We start from the raw sequence: 25,476 nt of genomic DNA on the forward strand, positions 1-25,476 counted from the left end.
GGGGATTTGAACTCGGGTCTCCCCGGTCCTAGTCCAGCACTCTAACCACTACACCACGCTGGCTCTCAGCTCTGGGGATTATGGGAGTTGTAGTCAACAACGTCTGGGAATCCTTGTTACAGGAGGCACTGGTTTCCACCTTTCCTTCTCTGATCTCACCCTATAATGCCCCATCATGTTATTGTGTTCTTTTCCTGATGCATTACTGGGGGGAAATGGATGTGTCCTATAGTTACAGGGCATGGCCATTCCTCCCAACCAATAATACGTCAAGAAAAGGATGCAATGTCATCACATTAGGATGAGACCAGGGATAAAGGGAAAGCAGCAATTTGAAATGCCACTGCTGCAGTTGCCCCAAAGGCAGCTGATTTCTTCAGAAAAGTCCAATCTTTATTAAACCCTCCAATACAATACTGATAAAGTTTGGTATTGTATTGAATCATCTACCAATCTCCGAGAAAAATACCCTGATAGAACCAGAAGGTTACAAGTTTGATCCTGACCAGGGGCTCAAGGTTGACTCAGCCTTCCATCCCTCCGAGGTCGGTAAAATGAGTGCCCAGAATGTTGGGAGCAATATGCTAAATCATTGTAAACCACTTAGAGAGCTCTGGCTATAGAGCGGTATATAAATGTAAGTGCTATTGCTATTGCTATCACCTGAGGCCTGAATATTTGGTCCAATGTGATGCAAAGCCCTACTAAATAGCTGCATGACAGATGGCTGTCAAAGGCTCAGGAAGCAAGACCAGTAAGAAGCTGGCAACTTCTCTCCAGTCCAGATAGAGTTTCTCCTCAAAGCTGGCTTGTTGCCAGATTGGAGGAGACAAAGAGGACAAGCTTCGTGCTGGAGGGCAGAGACAGCGGGAGAGACAGAGACTGGGAGCTGGGACTGCAGTACAGAGCAATGGTGAGAGAGACATACCAGGTGGCAAAGATGGATTCACGCTGCCTGCTACAGCAAGCAGCAGTGCTGACTGGAAGCAGAGTGTACTGCTGAAGGTGTGGCCAGCAGGAGGAAGAGGGACAGTGATCAACCCTGAGCTCTGGCCTGAGGAATGGCCCTGGGACAAGAAGTGAATTTGGAACTTCAAGTACCCTGCCTTCTCCTCCCCACATGTCTTTGCTGCAGAAGAACTGTAAGGACATGGTGAAAAACAAAACATTATCAGTATGACCTTTCTCTAGCTCCTATGTAAATACTATCACACATTCTCAATACATGCAGGCACTTTCACACATATACTTGTACACATGCATTCCTCTGGCTCAGAAACATTTCTTTTTTACGTATACAGTTATTGCAGTCACCTCATTTATTCATACAGCATCAACAACACTTCTTTCTTATTCGCTGGTTCATGCTCTCTCTCCCCCACCACCACCCCAGCAAAGTTTTCCACAGGAAATTGAGTCCCAGATTTCACCAGAGACTTAGGGGTAAACTGAATCCAGTTGCTAAGGAATGTTTGCAGCGGGAGGGGAGCAGAGAGGAGGAATATTATGGTTTTACTCTGTTATTTTTAAGGAGGGTAGGATTAAAAAAAAGGTCCCTAAGCTCCTGGAAGGTTTTTTCCAGTTCTGTCTCAGCTTTGGGAGGAAAAGGGGAGAAGTGTGAGGCAACATCTTGCCCTTCTCTCCTCGTAATTGTCAGGCTGATGTTCAGTGACTTTTCTCTTTAGCCCTCCAGCTGTTGTCAGACTATGAGCCGGGTCTCATGATCAGTGAGACCCCGTTGAGAAGGGTGCGCAGGGAGAGTGGACTAAGCCTGCTCTCCCCACACACGAGCATGACTGGAGCCCTGGGTGGCTGGATCAGCCACCCACATGATTGCCGGCTCCGTGACAGAGCCAGCAGGGGCTGTGGGGGAGCAGGGGCTGATTGGCCCCCGCAAGCTCCAGCATGCCCTGCGCAAGTGTGCAGGGCATGCTGGCAAGACTCCCGGAGCCAGGAGGTGGCTTTTCACCTCCCCTCCGGGGGTCTCCTTGTGAGTAGCCGTGGCACGGAGCCGTGCCGCAGCTACTCACAATTAAAAAAAACCAGGTTTGTGGAGCACTCGCTCTGCAAACCCGGTTTTAGGGGTGGGCTGCTTAGGCGGGTTAACCACCTGGGAGCCACCGGGCTCGCCTGCAAGCCCGGTGGCTCCCACGATCAGGCAAAATCGGGCTAGGCTCTCTTAGCCCAATTTTGCCTGATCATGAGAATAGCCCCTATAACTCCCATCATCCCCAATCATAGTGACCAATTGTCAAAGATGATGGGACTGGTAGTCCAACATCTGCAGGAGAGCCAAAGTTGTGCAGTCCTTCTGTAGACCCTATTAGTCAAGCTGAGGGAGGGCTGGGCTGAATCAGAGCATAAGTCAGCCAGTCAGGCGGAGAGGAGGTGGGAGGGATGCTGCCTGACACTCCTCCTCCTGCCCTCCTAGAGAGGACATGTTTCACTTAAAGTCAAGATGAGTCCTCCAATCAGGAGCCAACAGTCATTTGGGGAAGTGGGAGGGGGAGAGCAAAGAGCGAGTTATCACCCGACCAGTGGGCCGCCCCCCTTCATTGGGGGTCCTGCCCCTGTTCAATTATAACTACCCCTGTCTGCAAACCAACTTGCTGTAAAATACACAGCAAGGGTACCTTCTTCAGCCTCTGGCCATCATTTTGCTCAGGCCTGTCTCCATTTACAGTAGGTTGAGTAGCTGCAACCAGGGGTGCCTACATTAACTCTTAGAAGGGTTTTTTTGTTTTGTTTTGTTTTTTGCCTTTTACAGCTGTAAAACTATAACAGCGTATATTTAGTAAATTAAGCTTTTCTTATTACCACATCTACATCCTGGAAAATTTCTGTTTGTCACATTAAAGCCACAGGTGATTTACCTGGAACAGGGTGATCGCTCTAGAATAAAATCATATGGCATGTAGCAAGGTGTAGTGTAGAATTGGGGGGAAATCTTCTTTGAAAGAAATACAAAATAGAATCCGGTACATTTGGGGAGGAGATTGTTTTAAAGCAAACAAAGTTGAAACTTACACAACAGATTTAATAGGATATAACAAGAAACCAGCAGATCATATTCCAAGTGTTACAAGCATAAATCCAGAGTAACTCAAAAAATATCAATGGGGTTACGCTAGTTTACACTGGTGTAACAGAAGGCCAAACTGGGCCCTATAGATAGATAGACAGATAGATTAAATTAAAAGCAAATCTTATGCCTGCATTACTATTAAAATAAGTGATCCCAAGCAAGCATGCCCAACCCCAACATGGGTACCAGTGGGATATGCTGAGCTTTTTCAGGGAGTGTCCAATGGACTGAGGTTGTTTGGTCATAGGGGTGTAAGCCAGAGTCCCTTGTTGACTTCCATGGAGACTCCGCCCAAGCAGTGGTTTGAAGAGGGACAGAGAATGAGACAGTGAGATGGAAAAGAGTGAGTTGTCTCTTTGTTGGCTGCAGAGCTCTGTTTTCATCTAGAATAGGGGACTTCTATGATTGTTTTCTGGAATCAAAAATGAGAGTGAAAAGGGAGAAATGGGAAAACATCAACCTGTTTTGTGAAGAAGAAGAAGAAGAGGAGGAGGAGGAGGAGGAGGAGGAGGAGGAGACTACTGAATTTTTAAGCCACAGCACAAGAAAAGGGATGAAGAGAGAGTAAAGGCAACCTGGAAGAGCGAGGAACATGAATAAATCCTTTCAGGACAATCCAATGTCACATAGATTCATCAGTTTGCTCTTTTGATTGCAGCAGATGGCAAAGCACTTAAAGTTAAAGAGCTTGTCACCATATAGCTATCTTCCATATGAAAGATAACACATATGATTTTGGTTGTCTTGATCATTGACAACCAAATGGCCAGCTCATGAGCAGTCAGAGACTTTAACGAAAGAACCTTCATGGCTAAGAATGCTATCCTGATAGCTGGGAATTTCTGTCCAGCCTTTGGAATGTAATACACATGAATATTTGTGATGAGTTAAGAAAGTGTCAGAACAGCAGCTTGGGCCCAATTTTGAAGTCTGAATTGTGCCAGAGAATCAGAAAGACGGAGGGTTTAAAACTGTAAGATGATTGAAGATGAAGCACTTTGCAGTTCAAGAAACCTATCTGGGAATCAGATGTAGTGGATCTGCTGCCTGCTGTAGGAAGATCTATTTGCTTCCACTATGTTCTGCTTCTGTGATGGTAATAGAGATAATACAAAGACCTCATAAGTCCCCAGTGCTCTCTCATCCAAAGGGAACTAAATCCTGAACCTTCCTTCCTTCCTTATTTATTTATTAATTTAAATTTATACCCTGCCCAGACTTACATCTCTGGGTGGCTATAGCCTCTGGACTTCTCACAGCTCAGGGAAATGGGAAGCTCAGGGACAGCTCAGGGAAATGGGAATATCTTCAGGTCAAAAATGAAAGGGGAAAAATTGAAAAAAAAATGCACCAATGAACCACATCCTCATCTTTTCAGAGTCAGCAGAACTTTATTCCTGTTGTTGAAATTGCAGCCTGACATATGACAATTGACTTAAGAAATTTGGCTGGAGAGGGCACACACAGATTCAGACACAGCCAGCATCAGCACAAGGCACCATTACATAATTGCAGAGGGCTCAGCACCCTGGCGAGGCCTACTGCTAATACCTGGCCCTGTGGGGGGTGGGGGATTGGGCCCAACCAACAACCGGGGCTCCCTCTACCAGGGTGAAGCAAGTTTCTTTCATTTCTAGACAGCTGTCAGCAGTGTTCTAGCTGATGGCAGGTGCTCTCCACATGTTTTCCCCTACAGTGGGGCACTGTGAGGGCAGAAGAATGGCAGGTGACAGCCACCTGTCAGAAAGCTGCTGCTGCTGGTGGTGGTGGTGGTGCTGGCTCACTGAGAATAAAGACATTGTGTTCTTTAACCAAGGCAGCCACATTGGCTGCCATGGCAAGGGAAGGTGGCCTTCACGACTGCCAGCTCCTGACTGGGCCCAATCCTCCTCAGGAGCGGGCATCAGAAGGCACTCTCCAGGGTGCTGGGCCCGCAGCAGCTACACACAGGTGCCTTGTGCTGACTCCAGCCCTTTCTGGTCTTGTTGATCTTTAAAATGAACACATATGCATCAATTTTTACATGAAAACATGTGCACATGTACAAACACCAGGACATGTGAACAACACAACATGTGAATAGCCCTTCTGTCAGAAGTTGCCCTGGGTTGCACAAGCATAAGGAGGCCAGCATTTAACCCTCTCAGCGTAATGCAGGGCTGATCAACTTTGGCCCTCCAGCTGTTTTTGGACTGCAGTTCCATAATCCCTAGCCAAAGTGGCCAATAGTCAAGGATTATGGGAGCTGTAGGCCAACCTCTGCAGGACAGCTGAAGTTGAGCAGCTCTGGCTTAGTGACTAGAATACTGGACTAGGACAGCCTGTTCCAATCCCTGTTGGGTTGCCTTGGACTCTTTCTCAGCCCCAGTTCCCCCTCTGTAAAGGGGAAGGATAACTATTTTCCTTCCAGACTTCTTGTGAGGTTGAATGAGACAGGGATTCATTCAATATGCACACTGGAAGTGCTATAGAATTATTAAATAATAGTGAATGTGAAACCCCTTCATGTTGCAGAGTGTGGAATGGAACACGATGTCTCAGGAAGGGATGAAGTACATGAAAGAGAGCCACAGAGGACTCAAACCTGTTTTCAAACCAAGGGAATCAGGTTGCTTGAAAGTCAAGGACAAACAAGATGTCTGTCAATAAGGCAGATGGTCAAATGGCAAAACAGAGCTGAGTTAGCTGAGGTGTTGGCCCCAGAACTGAAACAAGTTGGGCAGGATCAGTGAGGCACAGAACCATTCTTTGGTCATGGTTCAGAGAGAGACTGAGCAGGGCAGTAATAAGAGGGATACAGGAATAAATAGGTAAGGAGAGGTCAGTGGACAAAGTAACAGGGAAAATGCAAGTGAAAACAGTAGACCCTTCAGGAATAGAGGGGGAAAGGACCCTAAACAGTATTTAACCAATCCTAAAAGTGCAGTACCTACTTATAGTCTCCACTTTGCTCTTTTTCAAGGCAGTTTCAATGAGCATTCTCCCCACTTCTTCTGTAGTGCACCTGTACTGTGCCAAGTGGCAGAAATACAGGTGTGATAGCAACAGCTTTATTTTTTATTTTTTTGCTGGTGCTGTAAAACGAAATGTGTTGGTAAAAAACAGTATCCTGTTTTCCACACAGTACTCTACCCTCAAAGTAATTCACTCATGGACAAGTGTGGGTAATTTGTATAGTTGGGGAAAACCTTGCATTGCAACTTTTCCTATGGCCACCATTTTTCATAACATTGACTCACTTAAGAGCAACACCAGCAGAACACAGGATCCATGCAATTGTCACCTCCTCCCTGGGCAGCCTCCTGGGCAGCCCCCTGTGAAGGGCCAGAGGACCTTTGGCAGTGGGGGCTACCTGGGGAGAGGGCAATGGTTATGCACTCCATGGAGTGTCGCTGAATATGTGAGCCATATAATTCTTAGAGCCTGCAAAACTGGCCATAGTGCTTGTTTTCACCAGAGCTCTCTGAGGCACTTATTTGGACTTCTTATGCTGCTCTGTGTATGTTTGCTGTGCAAATCACAGGGGGAAAAAACAGCACAGGAAGAAATAAGAAGAGCAAAATTATTGCACCAACGTCTATGTGTATTATATTACTGCACCTTCTCATGATGAAGAGGTTTGCAAATCACTCATACGCTATATGGGGACTCTGTTGATATCTGTGCTGACTGCAGCTAAGAGAATAGGCAGCAGCTCACTAAGATAGTACATTTCCCTGCCTTCTCTCAAGCAAATTTTGATATGCTGCCAGCTCTCCTCTTGAATAACCTTACTTGGGGGGTGGGGTAGGGAAGAAGCAGCAGGCTGTTTCAAGGCAGCATGCCTTGAGAAATGGGAAACCATTTCCCTTGTGACATCTGTAGAGTTATTGCTAGGGACATTATGTGACTGTTTGAACCTCTTCACTTTGGCACTTTCATGCAAAGAAACTTAGAGTAACCCTATCCAGGGGAAAGATCTATGATGTGGTACAGATTGCACTAGCTATTCAAGATATCATGCAAAAAAGCCCAAAGATGGTATACACATATCTGTAAAAGCATCATGACAATGGGATAGTCCTGTCAAGGCACTTTATTACAACTACTACTACCACTACTACTACTGCTGCTGCTGCTCTTTCTGATGCCAAATTATCTCCACTACTGAACTCTGCATGAATGGTACTTCTGCCTAGGCACAGAAGATGCAAAATGAGTCACAGCAGCAAAATGAACCTGGAGTTAGATTGTGGGAAGCGCAATGAGCAATTACCCTCCTTTGATATACTGTGCAACGTTCCATCTGCCATCTACCTACCTATGGAGCATTTGCACAAGAGCACTCTTGCAAGACGGTAGCATTACACAACCACAGTTGCATGATAGAGAGCCATGAGAAATAATGGCCCTGTATCGCACAACTGTGTTTGTGCAATTCTAGCTATCGCGCAAGAGCACTCTTGCACGACTGTGCAAATGCACCCTTGTGAGGCAGACAGAGCATTGCGCAGCATGTCAGCCAGTACTTTTAAAGTATCATGACCCAAGTCCTGGTTGTTGGTGGTCACACTACATTTGGTCATTCAGTAAATGCCCACAGTATGTTATTATATCACTTTTATTATCCCAAAGAGCACAAGTAGGAGGAACGTCAATTTGCCATCACTCCTCATTGTACCCACAATGCACCTCACATGGCTCCACCAGGTACAATCTGCTGTGTGCATTATTAAGGAAGTATCTCCTACTACAGCTACATATGCGATTACCGCCCAACCAACAGTAAACAGTTTTAATATTCCTTTCCCCTTAGCTCAGCATTGCACTTAGACAAATGAGTCTAAATGTTTGCACACATTTATGCAATTGCACATGCTGTTTTTTTCCTCTGAGAGTTATGACAAACCTAACCTATTCCATAAACTAGTTTTCTTGCTGAGGGACCAGTAAGTCTATCTGAAGCTCTAGCAAGCAAGGCAGTAACACAAGTGCATGCTACAAAGTCACCTTGATATGCTCTTCTCTATTTTTGTTATAAATTAAGGGACAAGATAGGAGAAACTGTTTGACTGTAACCCTTGGTTTTGTGTGTGGATACTACATGTGTGTATCTTGTGCAACGCTCCTAGGGGCATGACATCTCCGTAAGATACTGCATATAAGAGGAGCTGAACAGAGCTTCCTGCAGCCAAAAGAGGAGGAGGCAGAATGTAAAGAGAAGACATTGGGGTAGAGATGATAAAATATTTTCTCCATGTCTAACATAGACTGGAATCAAGTCACTGTGCAAAGCCAAAGTCCCCGGGGAGTGGCGATTGCTGCAAGGCTTAGAATACAACAGACTGCAAGAGTCGGAAACACATCATCAGGTCCAAGGGGATGGGCGGCTTCAGCAGATTGCCATCTAGGCGCAGGTAGCGAAGACGGGGAACGTTTTCAAGGTCTGAGGATGGTTCTTGGAAAGAGAGTAGAGAAGTGGGGCATATCTGGGTCCCGTTGATTTCTGAAAGGAGAGAAGAGGGAAAAAAGCAGAGCAATAGGTTAGGAGATTTAAGCAGGCCAGAGATAAATAATTGATGCTGTGATTTTGATTCCACCCTGTGGACATCCATAATTCGTTCGACTGGCAATTGCCAGAGTTATTCAGACAACACATGTTGTTATTACAGTGGACCCCTTTGGCCTTAAGACTTGTGCTCCCATTCATCAAAGTGAACTGGCAGAAGAAACTCTCCTTGCCTGCTGTGAACAAGGGCCTTCCTTGATCATTTCTCAACTCTGGTGTCTTTTCCTGTTTCACAGTACACTATCATCTAGTAATACATCCTTATAAATGACAGAGTCTAGGGAGGTTGGCACCAATGCTGCTGTGCACCCACCTGAGTAAAAATAGCTTTACATGCATGTAGAAGTAAAATGTTAGAAGGGAGTAAATCTAACAGTCTGACTCTGAAGCTGCTTAGAAAAGTGATTAATATGACCTGACCGGTTGTCAAACTTAGAACGATGAGAGCATTTTGTACTTATTAGCTGCATATTCCAGTCCTTTTCTCTGTAATATCCATGTCATCTCTGTACTGTTAGACTTGTACAGAATGTTATGAACTGTAGGTTACATTCCAGTGCTAAACTAGGTGTGACATAAAGATGCAATTAAATACTTGTTTAAAATGCAACAAGCGTGTGGTTATGGTTAGCATAGGGGTACGGTTAGCATATGGGGATGTGATTTCATTCACATTTGATTACTGATCACAATAAAAATGAGATGTATACCATTGCATTATAGATCTATTTAAAAGTTGGTTGTGAATGATATGAAACCTGAGAAATTTCCACTCACTTTCCCATACAGAAGGGAAGTTGGTCACCATTGTATCTCCCAGTATAATACACTTTGGACCAATCTGTACAGTCATTATGTGTGGCTCTGAATCTGGGCAAAAATGAAAGAGAGATCTGAGCTTGGAGGTCTAGGAAGGCCTCAAGCAGGGCTCCCAAGGAACGCTGGGTAGCTCTATCAACCAGGGATGGGCACAAACTGTTCGTGCACTCCTGGGAGAACAGGGTGGCAGCATTGCTTTAAGGGACAGGGAAGGCGCTACCTACCTGTCAGCCTCCACCCCACCATTCCCCCCCCCCCCCCGCCAGCGCTCTCCAAAATAGTGGGCACACTGGGCTGCAGCATTCCTGTTTGCTCCCTGATCAGCATCGCCATGCTCATGGCTAATGCACATGCATGTTGTGGCTGATGCACATGGCTGATACACATGCACGGGGCGCAAGCAGGAACACTGCAGTCCAGCGCACACCCTGTTTTGGAGAGCGCTGGAGGGGGGGAGCGGCAGGGGAGGGGGTCACAGGTAGGCAGCGTCTTCCCTGTTCCTTAAAGCAACCCCACCCACCCTTCGAACCGGTTCGAATGCCAGCTGATCGAACTGGTTCAGTGCTCCAGGAAGGTTCAGTGCTCCCTACTCTCAACTCAGCCTTGTCATCTGAACCACCAATCTGGAAAGATGCCTTCAGATCCACTGATATTCTTATTTTTATTATTCAAGAGTCAGTGAGATAGACAGAACATATTTATTTATTAAAAGTAATATTTAAACCAATCTTTAAAGACCACTTTCCTCCTTAAAACACCTTCAAATATCTGGGTTCTAGATCTGCTCTTGGAAGGTGTGGGTTCTAAAGAACGATTCCACCGTAAGAAACCGACTGAGGGGCTAATCAAGACTCTCACCGATCAAGACTCTCAGTAAAATCAGAATTTTTCATGGGCTACCTCAGAAGGATGCTGTGAAGATGAACAAGATAAGCATGCCATATATTGAGCCTATATTGAACTATAATTTCGAACAGTTAATCAGCATGCATGGTCTCAGCACAAAGTATGATAAAGCTCTCATGCAGAGACTAGATGGCTATTTATCATAGACGTTTTTGCAGTTGCCTATTCTGAGTAGGCAGTTGGACTAAAAAACCTTCAAGGTCTCTTCCAACTCTATAATTTATTTATTCAGTGACTTTGCATCTTCTTACTATGGATATGATTAACAACCGCGTCACTAATAAGTTACTGAATCAAAATTAACATTGTGTTGCTAAATGACAAACCATATGTGCCCTTGAGTCTTAGTGCAAACACTGTATATTGTGCTGTGTCATCAGTTCAGGGAACCAGAATGGCCGATTATTCTAGACAGATGCAGATGCCACGTACAGTGTTCTATGGTGGAGGAAAATGGGAGTGCACCAGCTAGACCATGGCTAGCCAACCTCAGGCTCCCCAGCTGTTGTTGCCAGTGGTCCCAGCTGGAATTTATGGCTGGAGATTATTGGAGTTGTAGTCCAACAACATCAGGATGGTCTGAGGGCAACCTGGAACTAAACACATCCTTGTAGCAATGGACTCCCTAGCTAAGCTCACAGGTGTCTTCACATTTAGTGTGTTCATCTCTCTTTTAAATGTTTGTCACTAAAATGACAGACAAAATAGACTCAAGTAGCATTGTACTGGAGGGGCAGTATAGAAAGGTTTTTAATTAATTAATCCTTTTATCCTTAATGTACAGATGGAATAACTGATGCCCCCAAATACATGCAGGAGTTTCAAAATAAAGTTATCATCTGTGAGGTCTTAAGTCTTGACAAAACTCCCATTGGGGTTAAGAAAACTCCCATTGGGCTGCTCACTGAAATTCTACCATCAAGAACAACTGGAAAGGTGAGAGCTATTTTGTGATAGCTCTCATGCTGAATGCTGCTGCTCCAGGATTAAAAAGGTAAAGTGTGCCATTGAGTCAGTGTGGACTCCTGGTGACCACATAATTAAAAAGCCCCCAATAAATTACATTTCCCTAAAAGTAGGTCTCTAGCCTTTGTGCTTACAGAGAAAGGATTTAAAATGTGACTTTAGGATAACCTTGGACCAGACACCGAAATGCAAGTGTGAATCTAAACTATGCATTCAAAATTCTAAAAACCCATGGTTTTAAATCATTCATCTGAAATTCTGCCTGTGTAATACTGAGATTGGTGTTATCATTGAACTACCCTGGTTCAAAAGGAATGTATTTGCCTTGAACTGCCAGATGTGAAAATAAAGTTACTCAGAATTTAATGACAGCCCCCCACCCCACCCTTTGGGGCCCATCTTTTGGCCTAAACTGCTGCCCTTCCAGAGTGCCAGAAGTTTAAACCACAGTGAAAAATACTAGGCACTGGGGCTGGTCACGAGTGTCAAGTCTTATTGTTTCCTTTATTTGCTAAGAATTTCTGGAAGGAACTCTGCATTCCTGCACCCCTGCAGATGTTTTCAATCAAGGCAGCAGGTGGTGAGAGCTCCAGCAATACAAACATCTGGGGGCAGTAAGGGAAGAGGTTTTGTTATTCTCATTACTATGATTGTGCATTCTGTGGGATAATACCTGTGCTGCGAAGTGTCTTGGGTTACGCCAGAAACCACATTAAAAAACCCCCAACAAAACTTGCTCAAATAATTACAGAAGAAATCTCTATCTTTCAATCCATATTCCATTCCCATGCATGCATCTGCAGATATGGATATCCTACCCTCTCTATATGCATGCTATCCAATGTACCAGTATAAAAAAGCATGAACTAGTCATAGTTTAAAATCTATGTTGGAACACATGGACAGAATCTTTAGAATCAGAATTTCAGGAGGCAGTGAAAGAGTTTGATTCAAAAGCAGCACAAGAGAATAGGATGCTCAACTTTTCTAACTGTGGGCTGGTTCTCACAATCAGATGTAAGGTGGAGGAGCTCCCAGCCATGCTTCTGAAATCACCCACATTCTCGAAAATAGACCATGTGTGTGGCAATAGACTACCTCCACCCTAGATCAAATCTCAGATCAGGGGTAGAGCCAGCATTGTGCAAATGGGTTCAAAGAATCCGGGCCACCAATGAAAAGGGCTGTTGAAGCCCACAGTGGGGCGTGGCTCGGGCATTGGAAGATCCCTGAGTGAACTCCCACCCACCCATGCCCGGGCTCCAGAGAGCCCCGAGCGAGCTTTTCCCTGTCCTTTTCAGGCAGCGCTCTTCCCTGTCCTTTTCAGGCAGCATGTATTTCACCTTCTCTCCCTTGTTAGAGAGAGAGAAAGGGAAATGTCAGGTAGCAAGCGCTGTCTGAAATGACAAGGGGAGAGCTTGCTCAGGCTATCCCAAGTCCAAGCCACGCCTCCTTTGTGCATGATGTCACACACATGGAGGCATGGCTTGTGCTCCAGAGAATCCAAGTTAGCTCTTCTCTTGTCATATCAGGCAGCGCTTGCTGCCTGACAGCATGTATCTCCCATTATGTTGTCAGGCAATAAGTGCTGCCTGAAATGACAAGGGGAGAGCTCTCTTGGGGCTTTCTGGAGCCTGGGCGTGGGTGGGTGGGAGTTTGCTCAGGGCTCTTCCAGAGCCTGAGCCATGCCCCATGCCTGTGACATTACGTGCATGGGGCATAACTAGAGGGACCTCTGAATGGGGCCTGACACAGGCCACTGTTCAGCTGGCTCCGCACCTGTCTCCGATTTATTTATTGTTTTTATTTATTGTTAAATTTATATACCACCTTTCATTAAAACAATCACAAGGCGGTTCACATAGAAAAAGTTAAAACAAGACTATAAAAATTACACAATTAAAATATTATGCTATAATATAAAAACAGATCTAATTAATTTTTAAAAAATACCAGAGTTGGCTGCCTGTGCCACCCGAACAAGATTGCTTCTTGCAATCACTTCCTGGTCCTCCGCCTGACATTTCCGCCACCCACACAATCCATTTTTGGGAGTGCGGACGGCTTCAGAATCACAGCCAGGATCACCTCCACCTTACATCTGATTGTGAGAGCCAGCCCAATTTGATGCTTCCATGTGAGCAGAGTTCTTGATTATGGATCAAGTTTTGATTATGGATACTGAACCATGAATAATGTAGTCATGCTTAGATGGGTTGGTCCCCCCACCCCCCACTCCTAAAAAGGGATACTTTCTGAAGGGCTAACCATGCTGACTCACTTTCAATGGAATTGTCATTCAAGTAGAGGTGTTCTAGCCTGGCACTGATGTAGGGGATGTTGGTGAGGTTGTTGTGTGCTAGATGCAAGACTAGCAAGTTAGTGAGGTTGAAAGAGTTCTTAGGCAGCCCTTTATCGGAGAGCTTATTGTAGTTAAGCCTCAGGAACTGCAAGTTGGGGAAATCTTTGAAGTAGTTGTTGGGGATGTCATCAATTCTGTTCTGGTCTAGGAAGAGCTGGTGAACGGCATTGGGAACCCCAGGTGGCATCTTCTGTAGCCTGTTGTGGGCCAAGTTGAGCTGTATGAGGTTTTTGAGCCCTTTGAAAATATTCTTATTGTTGAAGACTACATCATTCAGCTCATTGTGATGGAGGTCCAATAGGATGAGGTGCTCCAGCTTGTTGAATGCATTAGGAGGGATCTTGGAGATCCGATTCCAGCTCAGCCGAAGCTGCTCCAGATTGGGAGGGAGATTGTTGGGTACTTCCCTAAGATAATTCCTCTCCATGTACAGGAAGACAAGGCTATCCAGCTTTTCCAGCACCCGCTTGTCTACCTTCTTGATGCGATTGTTGTCCAGGTTGATCCACCTCAGCTCTGTGGCATTCTTGAAGGACTCCTCAGGAAGCTCATCAATGAAGTTGTTTTGTAGATAGACATAGTGGACCCTGGATGGGATAATGGGCACTTTCCTCAGGTTGCGGCTGTCACAGTAAAGGGCTGACGGGAAATCTGGAGGGCAGATGCACTCCCTTGGGCAGTCGGGGAAAACTGAGGGAGGTCCTGGCGGCAGGGGTGGAGGCAATTCTGTAGGCTCGACTGGTTCAAAGGGTGAGGGAGTTGGACGCTTCTTTGGAGGTCTTGGGCGCCTCTGTCCATTCACCTCACAGATCAGCACAAGCATGAGTGGGAAAATCAGGCTGGCAACACCCTTCATGGTCTAAATAGTTTCCTGTTGGAAGAAAAAACAACACCACCAAAGCATTAAAAAGAAGCCTATGGGCCATAAATAGTCAACATTAATCCAGTATTTTCAACTCGATACAGTTTTTTAAAAAAATACTTCTCTCTGGAACTAGATTTGTCTGGCAAGCATAACTCTTAGTACTACAGTGTTTTGCTGTGTTTTGTTTAAGATTTGATATTAAACAGTTTACTTGGTGCACGCCTGATTCCTTCATAACCACATATGTAAACTGGTACTAGTTTTCTAGTGAACAGCAGTCGTTTTACCTGTGACTTATTCTTGAAAAACTGAGGTTATGTGAAGCAGTTTGTCCACACAGTCTGATAACTATAGTGTCAATATACACAACTTTACTCCAAGCACTAGCTTTCATGCTCCCAGCACATATCTCAGATTCTGTGGAGGCCAGCAGAGGATGCCCTAGCCGGTACTGAAATCCCTAGCTTTTGATTGCTCCCTTCTCCACCAACAATACACCACTGATTCACTTCCAAATGAGGTAGAAGCAAGCCTTTCTCTGCAATGTCGACTGCTGATGGTCCAGGAAAAGGGCGAGGCTTGCTACTTGCTGCTAGAGCTAAAATGCATTTCAGCTCTAGCAGGAAGCAGCAAGCTTGCAAAATGTCAAGATCAGCTTAATGTAATGTTCAATTTTCAAAATGTGGATTTTGCTGTTTGACTTTTGGAATTGAAATTTGACATCAACACTTGAAATTTACCTGGTTTTGATTGGTTGAATGCATGAATGGAATTAATAAAACATTTATTAAGTTCTGTTGCAAATCAAATATTTTCAAATGCCGAATAAATGCTATATATCCCCCTACTAACTTGGCAAAGAGGCACCCTTTAACATGGTGATTCTCTTTATTTAGCAGGGGGAGAGTAACTGGCTCTATCCACTCCCAGCACAGTACCTCCAGTGACTGTTGCTGGTGTCTATCTCGTGTTTCTTTTTAGATTGTGAGCCCTTTGGAGACACGGATCCATCTTTTTTATTTATTATTTCTTTGTGTAAACTGCTCTAAGCCATTTTTGGAAGGGCGGTATAGAAATTGAATGATTGAATTGATTGAATTAAATATATCAGTTACTCTCATATACCGACCACTACTGCATGTCACCTGTCAGTTTCTGCCAAATATTCATGGCCACATGTGAGGTACTGAGTGCCAGTACACATCAGCTGTCAAATACTGTCAAATTCTGCAAAATCTACATAGGTCAAATGCAAATATGTAACATAAGATATTCAGTGAATGTTCAGAGTATATTAACAAAGCAAGTTAACCAGTGGAGAATGTTCACCTAATAAATAAATAAAGACAGACAGACAGACAGGATCTGCAGCCCTTCGGTGATGGAAGGAAGACTGTAGGGAACTGAAGGTCCACAAGAAGCCGTAAGCACCTCTTCTTTCTGGGTGTGTGTGGGGGAACAATTTTTGTGTTTTCCTCTCCTCTCTCTCTTCAAAAATCCTTTACAATTGTATAAATGTGTTCTTGAGGGTTGTGTAGTGCTCAGAAACAGATTTATACAACTGGAAAGGACTTTGGAAGGTGGTGGTGGTGGTGGGGAGATGCAAAATTTCTGCCCCCTCCCTCTTTGTACCTGGACCACTGTGCAAGAAGCCTTCCATGCATGGACACAGTGTAGTCCATAATAATGGTCAGTCCATAATAATTAATCAGTGTTATTATTTCTAAAGCACATTTTAAAAAAATCCAAGGCACTGTAGTATATAAAAATTAATGACAAGATCCTGCCCACAAACTTACAATCTAAACACTCTTAAGTAAAATCAAATCATTTTGGATAAAATAAATAAAGGTGTAAGTAGTGCCTGTTCCTCCACAGAGAACAGTATATTTTTGCAAATTTGTTTCAGATATACTTTCTGCTAGGCTCTTATTTTGGAGACCAAATGTGCGATTTCAGTTCCTTCAGAGTCCAAAAAAGCAGGGGGCAAGTTCGTCTCATAGGAACACAGGAAGCTGCCATATATTGAGTCAGACCATTGGCCCATCTAGCTCAGTATTGTCTACACAGAGTGGCAGCGGCTTCTCCAAGGTTGCAGGCAGGAATCCCTCTCAGCCCTTCTTGGAGAAGCCAGGGAGGGAACTTGGAACCTTCTGCTCTTCCCAGAACATCCCCTAAAGGGAATAACTTACACATCAAGTCTCCCATTCATATGTAACCAGGGTGGACCCTGCTTAGCTAAGGGGACAAGTCATGCTTGCTACCACAAGACCAGCTCTCTTCTGGTCCCTTGCTTGCAACCCTCCCAAGTCACAACTCAGAGATCACAATTGTCTCTTTAACTAATCCTCAGCACTGTGAAAGGATATAACCTTCCCACACTCTGATCTTAACCCACCCATCCCTCCTACCTGCCCTATGGCAGAATCAGGGAGGAAAAGGGTGAGACAAACCATATCATGACCGCATCCTGTTTCACTGCTGTAGATTTCTAAAAGAGACAGAGGTGATCTACAGACTGTAACCTGCCAATCTTTCCTCCCTGGCCTGTTGAGAATGATTGTAGGACCAGCGCCAGATGTGCAACTAGCACAGCTGGCTTTCAGCCTCCAGTACAGGAATACACCTCCAGTACAGGGTGGGGAGAAGAGAACCTGCCTTTTCCAGGGACATCTCCCAGTCTCATGTTTGTGTGCTACAGCACATATTTGTTGCTTCCCCTGGCCTTCACAGCTTCCCATTCAATCTTTTTTATAGTACATCATGAGATTTACATAATAAATACTGCAGTTGAACCATTCATGAAAAATCTAGCCTGTTGTTATATATATTTATACTTCTCTTTTTAAAAAATTCTATAGATGGTAACCTAACACTGCACAATTTACTGGATTCTTTTATTCTATCTGTTAAATTCTCTATTGTGAGAAATTGCCATATTTTGTCCCTCCAGGCAGCAAGTGTTGGAAAGCTCATTCTTTCCCCTCCTCAGCATCTCGCAATAACACATCTTGCTGCTAGAAGAAGTGTGATATTAGTAGGGGGTTCTTTCTGATTTATGGACTGCCCTTGAATAGTGATTCTGTAGAAATACCTTCCCTGTTATGGGCAGTCTATGTGGGAACTGAAATATTCTCTTGGATATGTTCCTCCAAAGGAATATTGATGGAGAGAAGACTCAGCCATATGACCAAAAAATGTCCCTCTCCCATCTATGCGACATTTATTATTCCTCTTGAAATACATTGTAGGAGTTAAGTGGCTGTCTTTTCTATACTAGGCGCAACATTCCATGAAAAGGTCTGCATGGGAGGGGGTGAATTTCACCCTTGCACCCCATGCCACATAGCATCTTGCTCCAGACGATCCCCCAACTCTCAGGAGCAAATGTGGGTGGGGCACAGGAAGCTACAGAAGCAGGGTTTGGCAAAAATTCGTGGAATGCCACCTCAGGATATAAGCCTAAATTTCTTGCTAAAGGACAGTGAGTGATGATCAGCTGATGTTTCCTCAATGGGCCTTAATGGCTGAACAATGTTTCTTCAATGGTTGGTGGATACTTCCAGTCATAACATATATACCAGGCAGTGAGAGACTGAGATCAGTGTTCTGCAGTATGTGTGAATGTGCATGAGACAGAAAAAATGTTTTCTGTATGTAGTAAAGTTTATTTAACAGAATTGTGGAAACTGAAAAGTTAATAGTTGTAGGAAGGGCTTCTGCCACCAGAACCTCCTTATTTTGGTTAGGAGTTGTTAACTACAAGGTGGTATCAGATGCTCCTGTTGTTGTATATATTAATGTGCTAGTTTGTCAAATAAACTCTGTTAACTTCATCTCTGAAGAAGTAAGTTTTGTGAAGACTAGAGGAACTGGGAATTCAGTCACAACTGTTTATTTCTTTATTATCTCAACTTCTCTTAGGGCAGCATGCACAGTTCTCCCCATCACCCTCAAAACAACCCTGTGAGGAGGGTCAGAATGAGAGAGCATGACTGGGCCAAGGCCACCCATTGAGATTTTGGGTTAAGTGGAGATTTGAATCCCGGTCTCCCAGGGAAGCTTCAGCACTCTGTCCACACCACCACACTTCTTGTTTATAGAGATGTGCAATGTTGGCAGCAAAAGGAGGAGTGAGGAGAAGTCTCTGGGGGTTGAGGTGGGGGCAGAGCTCCAAGTAGAGGTTGCTTGGGTTTTGGAGAACTGATGTTGCTGCTTCTTAAACTAGTGTTAGTTGAATATCTGTCTGCCTGCCTGCACCATTCTGTAAATGTTTAAATTATCATTTTATTTACTATACTACATTTTATCTACTATACCAGGGTTTCTTAACCTTGGGCCCTCAGATGTTGCTGGACTATGACTCCCATCATCCTCAAATGCAAAGGCCATGTCTGGGGATGATGGGAGTTGTAGTCCAACAACATCTGGGGGGCCAAGGTTAAGAAACCCTGTACAATACTATACTATTTTATCCCTCATGCAGCCCTTTAAAGGTTATTTTTTAAAAATCAAGACAAAAATCAAGAACGCCAGCAAATTCCCTTCCATTTCATGACCTTTCCCATTATTTTTCAGTGCAAATTCTTTTAATTATGTGTATTCCAAAACCCTTCAGTTCTTTAGCACATATTCCCTGTTTGAGGGTGGGGGAAGCAGGATGATTGTGGCCACTCACTATAGCAAGGCTGCCCTTTCTTCCATTACTTAGGGTTTGGCTATTACAAAGCTGCCACTGGATCAAGGCTAGCACAAATGTCACAAAGAATAAAAACCTGCTTTTAAAAAATGACCTGGAAAGGCCTGTTTTCTCAAGAGAGTCGAGTTTTGTTTAGAGAAGAAGTGCCTCTCATGGTCACGGCTGTGAAGAAAATGTGAGCAAATCATGGCCAACATAAGCATGTCCTTGAAAGCTACAAAAAGGTTCTTGTGGAAGCTGAGAGAAGTGGAGTAAACTGCTGTCTTCATCTCACCATAAGGCTAACCTAAAGGTCCAGTGACGGGAAGATAGATATGCCACATGGCTTATCATGTAAGAAAGAGAAGTGAGAATCACAGACCATACATATATACTGGCTATATGACAGCATTTTTTAATATTTGCACCATCTGGGAGGCAGTTTACTCTCCCATCCCAACCTGTCTGAATCCTGTGCAAGAATAATGTCCATCTAAATGTCTAGAGGCAATTATTTACATGGAAAAGTTGAGCTGAGCAGAAATACAGAAAGCCGCAAACAGAAAATGTCTTTTATTTCTCCACTTACTCAGTCTTGTTCTCTGCTTGTGGTAATTCTAATAAATATTTGAGGGATGTCTCTAATTCATTTTGGTGTGGTAGCATGGAAAGATGAAATTGGTAGCCTCCTTTTTTTGTTTTTTCAGATCCTCCAGTTACATATTGTGATTATTATTATTTTTATTTGCCACACTGTGCTTCCATATAAAATCAAGAGGATCCCTACAAGACAAACCAAGTCTGAATTTTGCTGAATGTCCATCACTCAAATTGTGGAATTAAACTCTTACTCTTTGGCCAAATTTGGACGTAATGTGAAACCTGCAAAATGGGGTGTGACCCTGAGCTTCCATGGCTGTCTGTCTATGTAGCAATAGCAATAGCACTTACATTTATATACCGCTCTATAGCCGGAGCTCTCTAAGAGGTTTACAATGATTTTAGCATATTGCCCCCAACATTCTGGGTACTCATTTTACCGACCTCGGAAGGATGGAAGGCTGAGTCAACCTTGAGCCCCTGGTCAGGATCGAACTTGTAACCTTCTGGTTACAGGGCGGCAGTTTTACCACTGCGCCACCAGGGGCTCCTATGTAGACCCAAAGATCTGCACACACCCTCCCATCCCTACATTATGTGTTCATGCTTTCATGTGGTGATGGGGCACGCCTCATGGGGTGGGGTGGGGTGGACAACTCCCTGACCCAACAGCACACCTAGGAAGGTAATGCCACAAGATTTATTTCACCTAAATCTTTATGCGGTTCTCCCTCTCCATGCCCGCTCCCTGCACACCACGCCGTGGACAAGCCAGATTCTGCCCCATGCAGGACAATGACCAATGCCGAGTGTGAGGCCCAGCTGCGAAACAGGAGGCATGTGGACCACCTCCAGCTTCCCAAGGAACTGATCACACAGCATGCTGAGAGCTCACAGGCCACCTGTGATGTGCTGCATGAAACTGACTAGAGAGAGGGGGAAGGCATGAAGAAGACAGGTGGATCTTCAAGGAGGTCAAAGCTTGGATGGTGTGTGCCTATGAAGAAACTGTGAGGGCAGTGGTGATTACTTTGGAATGGTCTGATGAGGCAGCTGAGAGGCGGTTCAAGCGCTACACCAGCTACCTCAAATGCATGGTTGGTTCTATAGAATGGTTTGCCAAGCAGCCGCTATCCTTTGCTCCTCAGCAAAGCAGCTGCTCTACCAACCCCAGCTGCTGATACTGTTACGGACACATGTACCCCAACCTTGGACTTAAAGGTACCAACTCAGAAGTATGTGGAATTCAGGCCTGTGTCTGATTTCATTTTATATTAAGAGTTCTATTAATACCTGGACTCAGGGTGAATTGGCACCCCAGATCTCAACTGCTCTGTGAAGGAGGAGGCAATCCAGCATTGTATTGTGAAATGGGTACTCAAGGAAGCACAAAAGCCAGGCCGAACTATGCAAATGCTAAAATGTGACTCACTATCAGATAATGTCTATGGAAGAGGCCGGAGGCTGATCTCCCCTCTCCTGTTGCAAGAAGTCAGCGTTAATCCTTGTCAATGATTAACTCAATTGCTCTCTATAGAAATTCAACATAGGTAGATGCATACAAAGAAAACACCTATAGACTGTAATTCTTACTTTACTAACACTTTAACACCTTTTGGGATGAGGCTAGCAAAGAGAAGATGCCCATTTTCAGCTCAGAGATGCAGATTTGCTTTGGGCAATGTCCCCCGCCTTCCTAAGCGCACAGTTTACAGAAGATGAGATTCAGATCTCCCTGGACTGGCCAATATCCTGAATAATTAAAAGACATTATCCAGAAGGTAACAGCATTGTCACCCCTTTTTGGGACCCAGGAAAAGATGAGATTTGAATAGATCTAAGGAAAATACAACTATAAAGAATGAGGCTACTGGACAGAGAGTTAGCAATCTTGTGCCTACGGGCATCTTGTGCCTACATGCAAGATCTGCTCACAAGCAATCCCAGAGTTTGCTGCTAAGCCATGGGGCAACAAGCAGGAACTCTGTCCATGGACAGGAGCTGTCTGTGACCTCTACTGCGCAGTGAGAAGTCAAGACTTCCCCAGCCATGGTGCTCTGACTCTCAGCCATGCTCTGAGCAAACTGCATGCTTGATCCAAGGCTCCTGTCTCCAGCCAAAGGCCTCACTCCTTCAGCTGAAAGATCCACCGCTCTCAAAGTCTCTGGTCCTGGTAATATGCTGCCCCCAACAAGCCTTGAATCCCTTCCTCCCTTCCCCTTCTTCTGCTCCCTTCCCTTCGTCCCTCTACTAATTCCTGATCTCCTCAAACCATGCCAGTCCTCAGCCTTCCTTACCCCCCCCCCCTTTTTCTGTCTATATCTGAATTATATTAGGCTTTAGGAAGATTTAATACACACACATATGTTAGTTAGGAACACGGGTTGAACATTGGTGCTGGCTAGGATGTTCTGTTTAAATACTGTTAGTAATATTGATAGAGTGTTCTGCTTTCTACTCAGCTAGAATTGATGTTGTTATTCTTTTATACTCAATAAAGCCCATTGAATCCTTTTAGGATTGGTTTGATCTCCTTTCTTCCTTGCACCCAGATCCTACATGGTCACTATATAAAAGAACTTGGTCACTTGGTGACACTATGAGACAGGCCTAATTTTATATGCTAGCTAATGAGCATATTTAGTGTATAAACCAGGCCTGGACGGTAACAATACCAGGGTCCTAAGTGCCTGCACCTTCAGGCCATTTCCAAGCCACTTTAGCCTCTCAAAGAGTGCAGAGGCAATTGTTTGCTCCCCTGCAGGGACACGCACAGGCCCGAATGCCACTTGGCCCACCACAAGGGGCCTTCAGGGTTCCGCAGGCTGGGTGCTTGCCATCCATGCCTGTTACGCCCTTAAGGCCTCCCCCTGTAGGTCCATGTGCCGGGTCATCAGGTTTCAGCCTAGTGGGCATATCAGGGCAGCAGGCCCTTTGCACACAGAGTCCATGGCCCCATTGCAAGCCCCTCTGCTCCTGATACCCCAGGATCCCAGGCAAGTGGGAGAAGCTCCTTCTGGTGCAGCCCCAGCCAAGACAAGGTTCCTCCATCACACACCACCCCAGACCAGGAGCCTTGTAGCCAATGGGGGTCCATACACGCGTCCAGAAATGCACTGCCCCCACCCATTTCTCCCTTGCAAGTAGAAGGCCACTGTTCAAGGGGGCCCAGCATAGCCACACTCATGCTTGGGCTGCTCTGAGGCAAAGGGAAAGATGGGGAGACAGGAGGAGATGGCCATTCAAGCCACTGCTTCCCAAGGACAGGGCGGAGGGGAATCCGGGGAAACCCTCCCCCAATCCTCCCCCACCACATAGGCTCGCTAGTCTACCGCCCCAGAGCAGTGGGAAAGCTGCACCCCGCCTTGCATTGCCTTGTATTTAAAAGGCACTCAAAAGTAGACATAGAGCCCCATACAAGTTTGCAAGCCCCGAAACCACAAGCTTTCAAGCCTGCACACAGCTTCTCGAGCAATGCCCCCCCCCCCCAGTTTAAAATCTCCAGAGCTGGTTGTTGTTTTTTCAGAAGTTAACAAAGAGGATGTATTTTCTCTGTTTCTTTGAATAAAACTTAATTCTTTGTTCTTAAAACTGTTGTCCGCTTTTCTCATTCAGCCCCCGCATCATTGCCAGTGGTCAAAGGGAAAGGAGGCTCCTGTCCATGCTGGAAGCAGGTGTGTGTGTTTGGGGTGGGGCTCCATGACAATGGCAACAGGGGGCTGCATGTCAATGGCAGCATCCAAGGTCTTTCAGGGCACCACTGAAGGGATCAAAGGAGAAACATGGACATGCCAAACAATGTCCTGAAGGGTTTTTGTGGGGAAAGAGTAAAGGGAGGCAGACTTGCTCCTTCTACCTGTACAGGTTGCAGAGGCTCCCCTGCCAAGGAGGGAATTCAAGGTCTAGGTACTTGGTGAAAAAAGTTTGAGCCCTCTAACAACCAAGTAGAGTTTGCTGAAAGGGGGCCAACAATGGGCCATTCACAATGTGCCTTATGGGCATGAAGCGGAAAGGAGGGTGTGCCGGCCCTAGAAGCAGCTGGCTAAAACCATGCCCCAGGCAGGGCACAAATAATGGAAGCCCCCTCCCGCCCTGGAATACCACCCCTTTGTTCCTGCGGATGTGCAAGCAAGGTGGGCAGACACTCTCCCCCAACACCAACACCTCCAGATGCCCCAAGTGGGCAGCATGTACAGTTCAGTCTCCAAGGGCATGCGCCATCACCCGAACCCCTCCCAGCAAGAGAACAAAAGCTTTGCTATGGCAGGCACAGCAACCCAGCATCGCAGTCCACACTGCCATGCAGATGGTCCTTAGCACCTCGGAGGAGGAAGCAAGACACAGAGTCCAGCAAAGGAGCCGCTTGCTGTGGGTACTGAGGCATTTGGGGCCTGAGTAGGGGTGGAGCCACCATTGAGTTGATGGGTTCAAAGAACCAGGCCGTGAGCCACAGAAGCCCTCTAAAGTTCATTACCAGCCAGCATTGGCTGCCTAGATGCATTCCACCCCTCCTTCTCTCTCAAGGGAGAGAAAGGGAAATAAATGCGCCCAGCCAGCAAATGCTGGCTGGGAATGTACTCCAGAGGGCTCGCACAGGCCCTCCAGCGATCAGGCCACACCCACGTTCATGTGACATTATGTGCAAGGGCATGTGTGCTGTGTTCATAGTAGGGCCACCTTGAATGGGGCAGAATGCAGGCATCCATTCCCTGGCTCCTCCACTGAGCCCATGGGTGCAATCAAGGCAAACCTTGCTTAGCAAAGGGGACAATTATGCTAGCTACTGCAGGACTGGCCCTCTACTCCAGCTACCAGGTTTTATAAAGTGCTCAGCTCCTATCTAGGCACCAAAATAAGTGGCAGATTTTTTAAGCGTACCAAAACACAGCTCCAATTATGGTCAAAGTTTCAGAAGAATGCGACACGCAGGGAAGGGAGGAGTGCTTTGGCCATCTGGCTGTTACAATCCCGAAACACAAGGCAGTTAGCTCCTAACAGGCACTGAGGTTGTCATCATTAGCTGTGCAGAGAAAACAGCTGGATCTCTCCCATGTCCAACTGATTTTGCAACAATCAACATATTACATGCATAGCAAGGCAGAAGCAACACTGAGGTCCTGAGGTGGAGGATGCTTCAACATAATGAATCTGGCAAATGAGAATGCAAATCAGGGAGACATATGGAGAGGGAAGTATATTGCCTAGCTGGGGTGTGATGAGGTGGGCGAGGTGGTTGTTTTCTTGGCTTCCCAACATCTTTCTACCGAGCATGGAAAAATCCTGATGGTTTTGAACCTCAACATTTCACTTCAGCATGACTGGATATTTTAACAGCACTGCCACCAAGTGTCTGCACTTAAATCTGCACCACATTTTTAATGCCAGTTGTAAAAATGTACAAGTAGGGCCTAATTAACTTAGGAGATTCAAGTGGTACCAAGGGGCTTTGGAGCCATTAGAACTCCTGCCAAAATGGTTCATTGCAGCTTTGGAATACATTCAATGGAAATATCGCCTTGGTGATCTATGCTTAATATGGAAGCTGACTCACAAGACAATGAATCAGTCGCAAATAGTCTTAAGGGTGCTGTCAGGCACTCAGCAGCCGCTAGCAAAGGAGGAACCGGCTTTTCCTTAGGGCAGAGAA

General features: G+C 45.3%; 1 protein-coding gene across 1 annotated transcript in view; it reads right to left on the reverse strand.

The window, feature by feature from the left end:
• Positions 1-2,983: 2,983 nt before the first annotated feature.
• PRELP (proline and arginine rich end leucine rich repeat protein) overlaps positions 2,984-25,476 on the reverse strand; it is a 41,933-nt gene continuing 19,440 nt past the window's right edge. Inside the window, exons 2-3 of the mRNA XM_053249308.1 lie at positions 13,606-14,557; positions 2,984-8,570 (exon numbers count right to left, since the gene is read on the reverse strand). Coding sequence (XP_053105283.1) covers positions 8,395-8,570; positions 13,606-14,542 — 1,113 coding nt within the window. The 5' untranslated portion in view covers positions 14,543-14,557 and the 3' untranslated portion in view covers positions 2,984-8,394. The remainder of the gene's footprint in view (positions 8,571-13,605; positions 14,558-25,476) is intronic.

The sequence above is a fragment of the Hemicordylus capensis genome, chromosome 4, assembly GCF_027244095.1.
Source record: "Hemicordylus capensis ecotype Gifberg chromosome 4, rHemCap1.1.pri, whole genome shotgun sequence".
NCBI lineage: Eukaryota > Metazoa > Chordata > Lepidosauria > Squamata > Cordylidae > Hemicordylus > Hemicordylus capensis.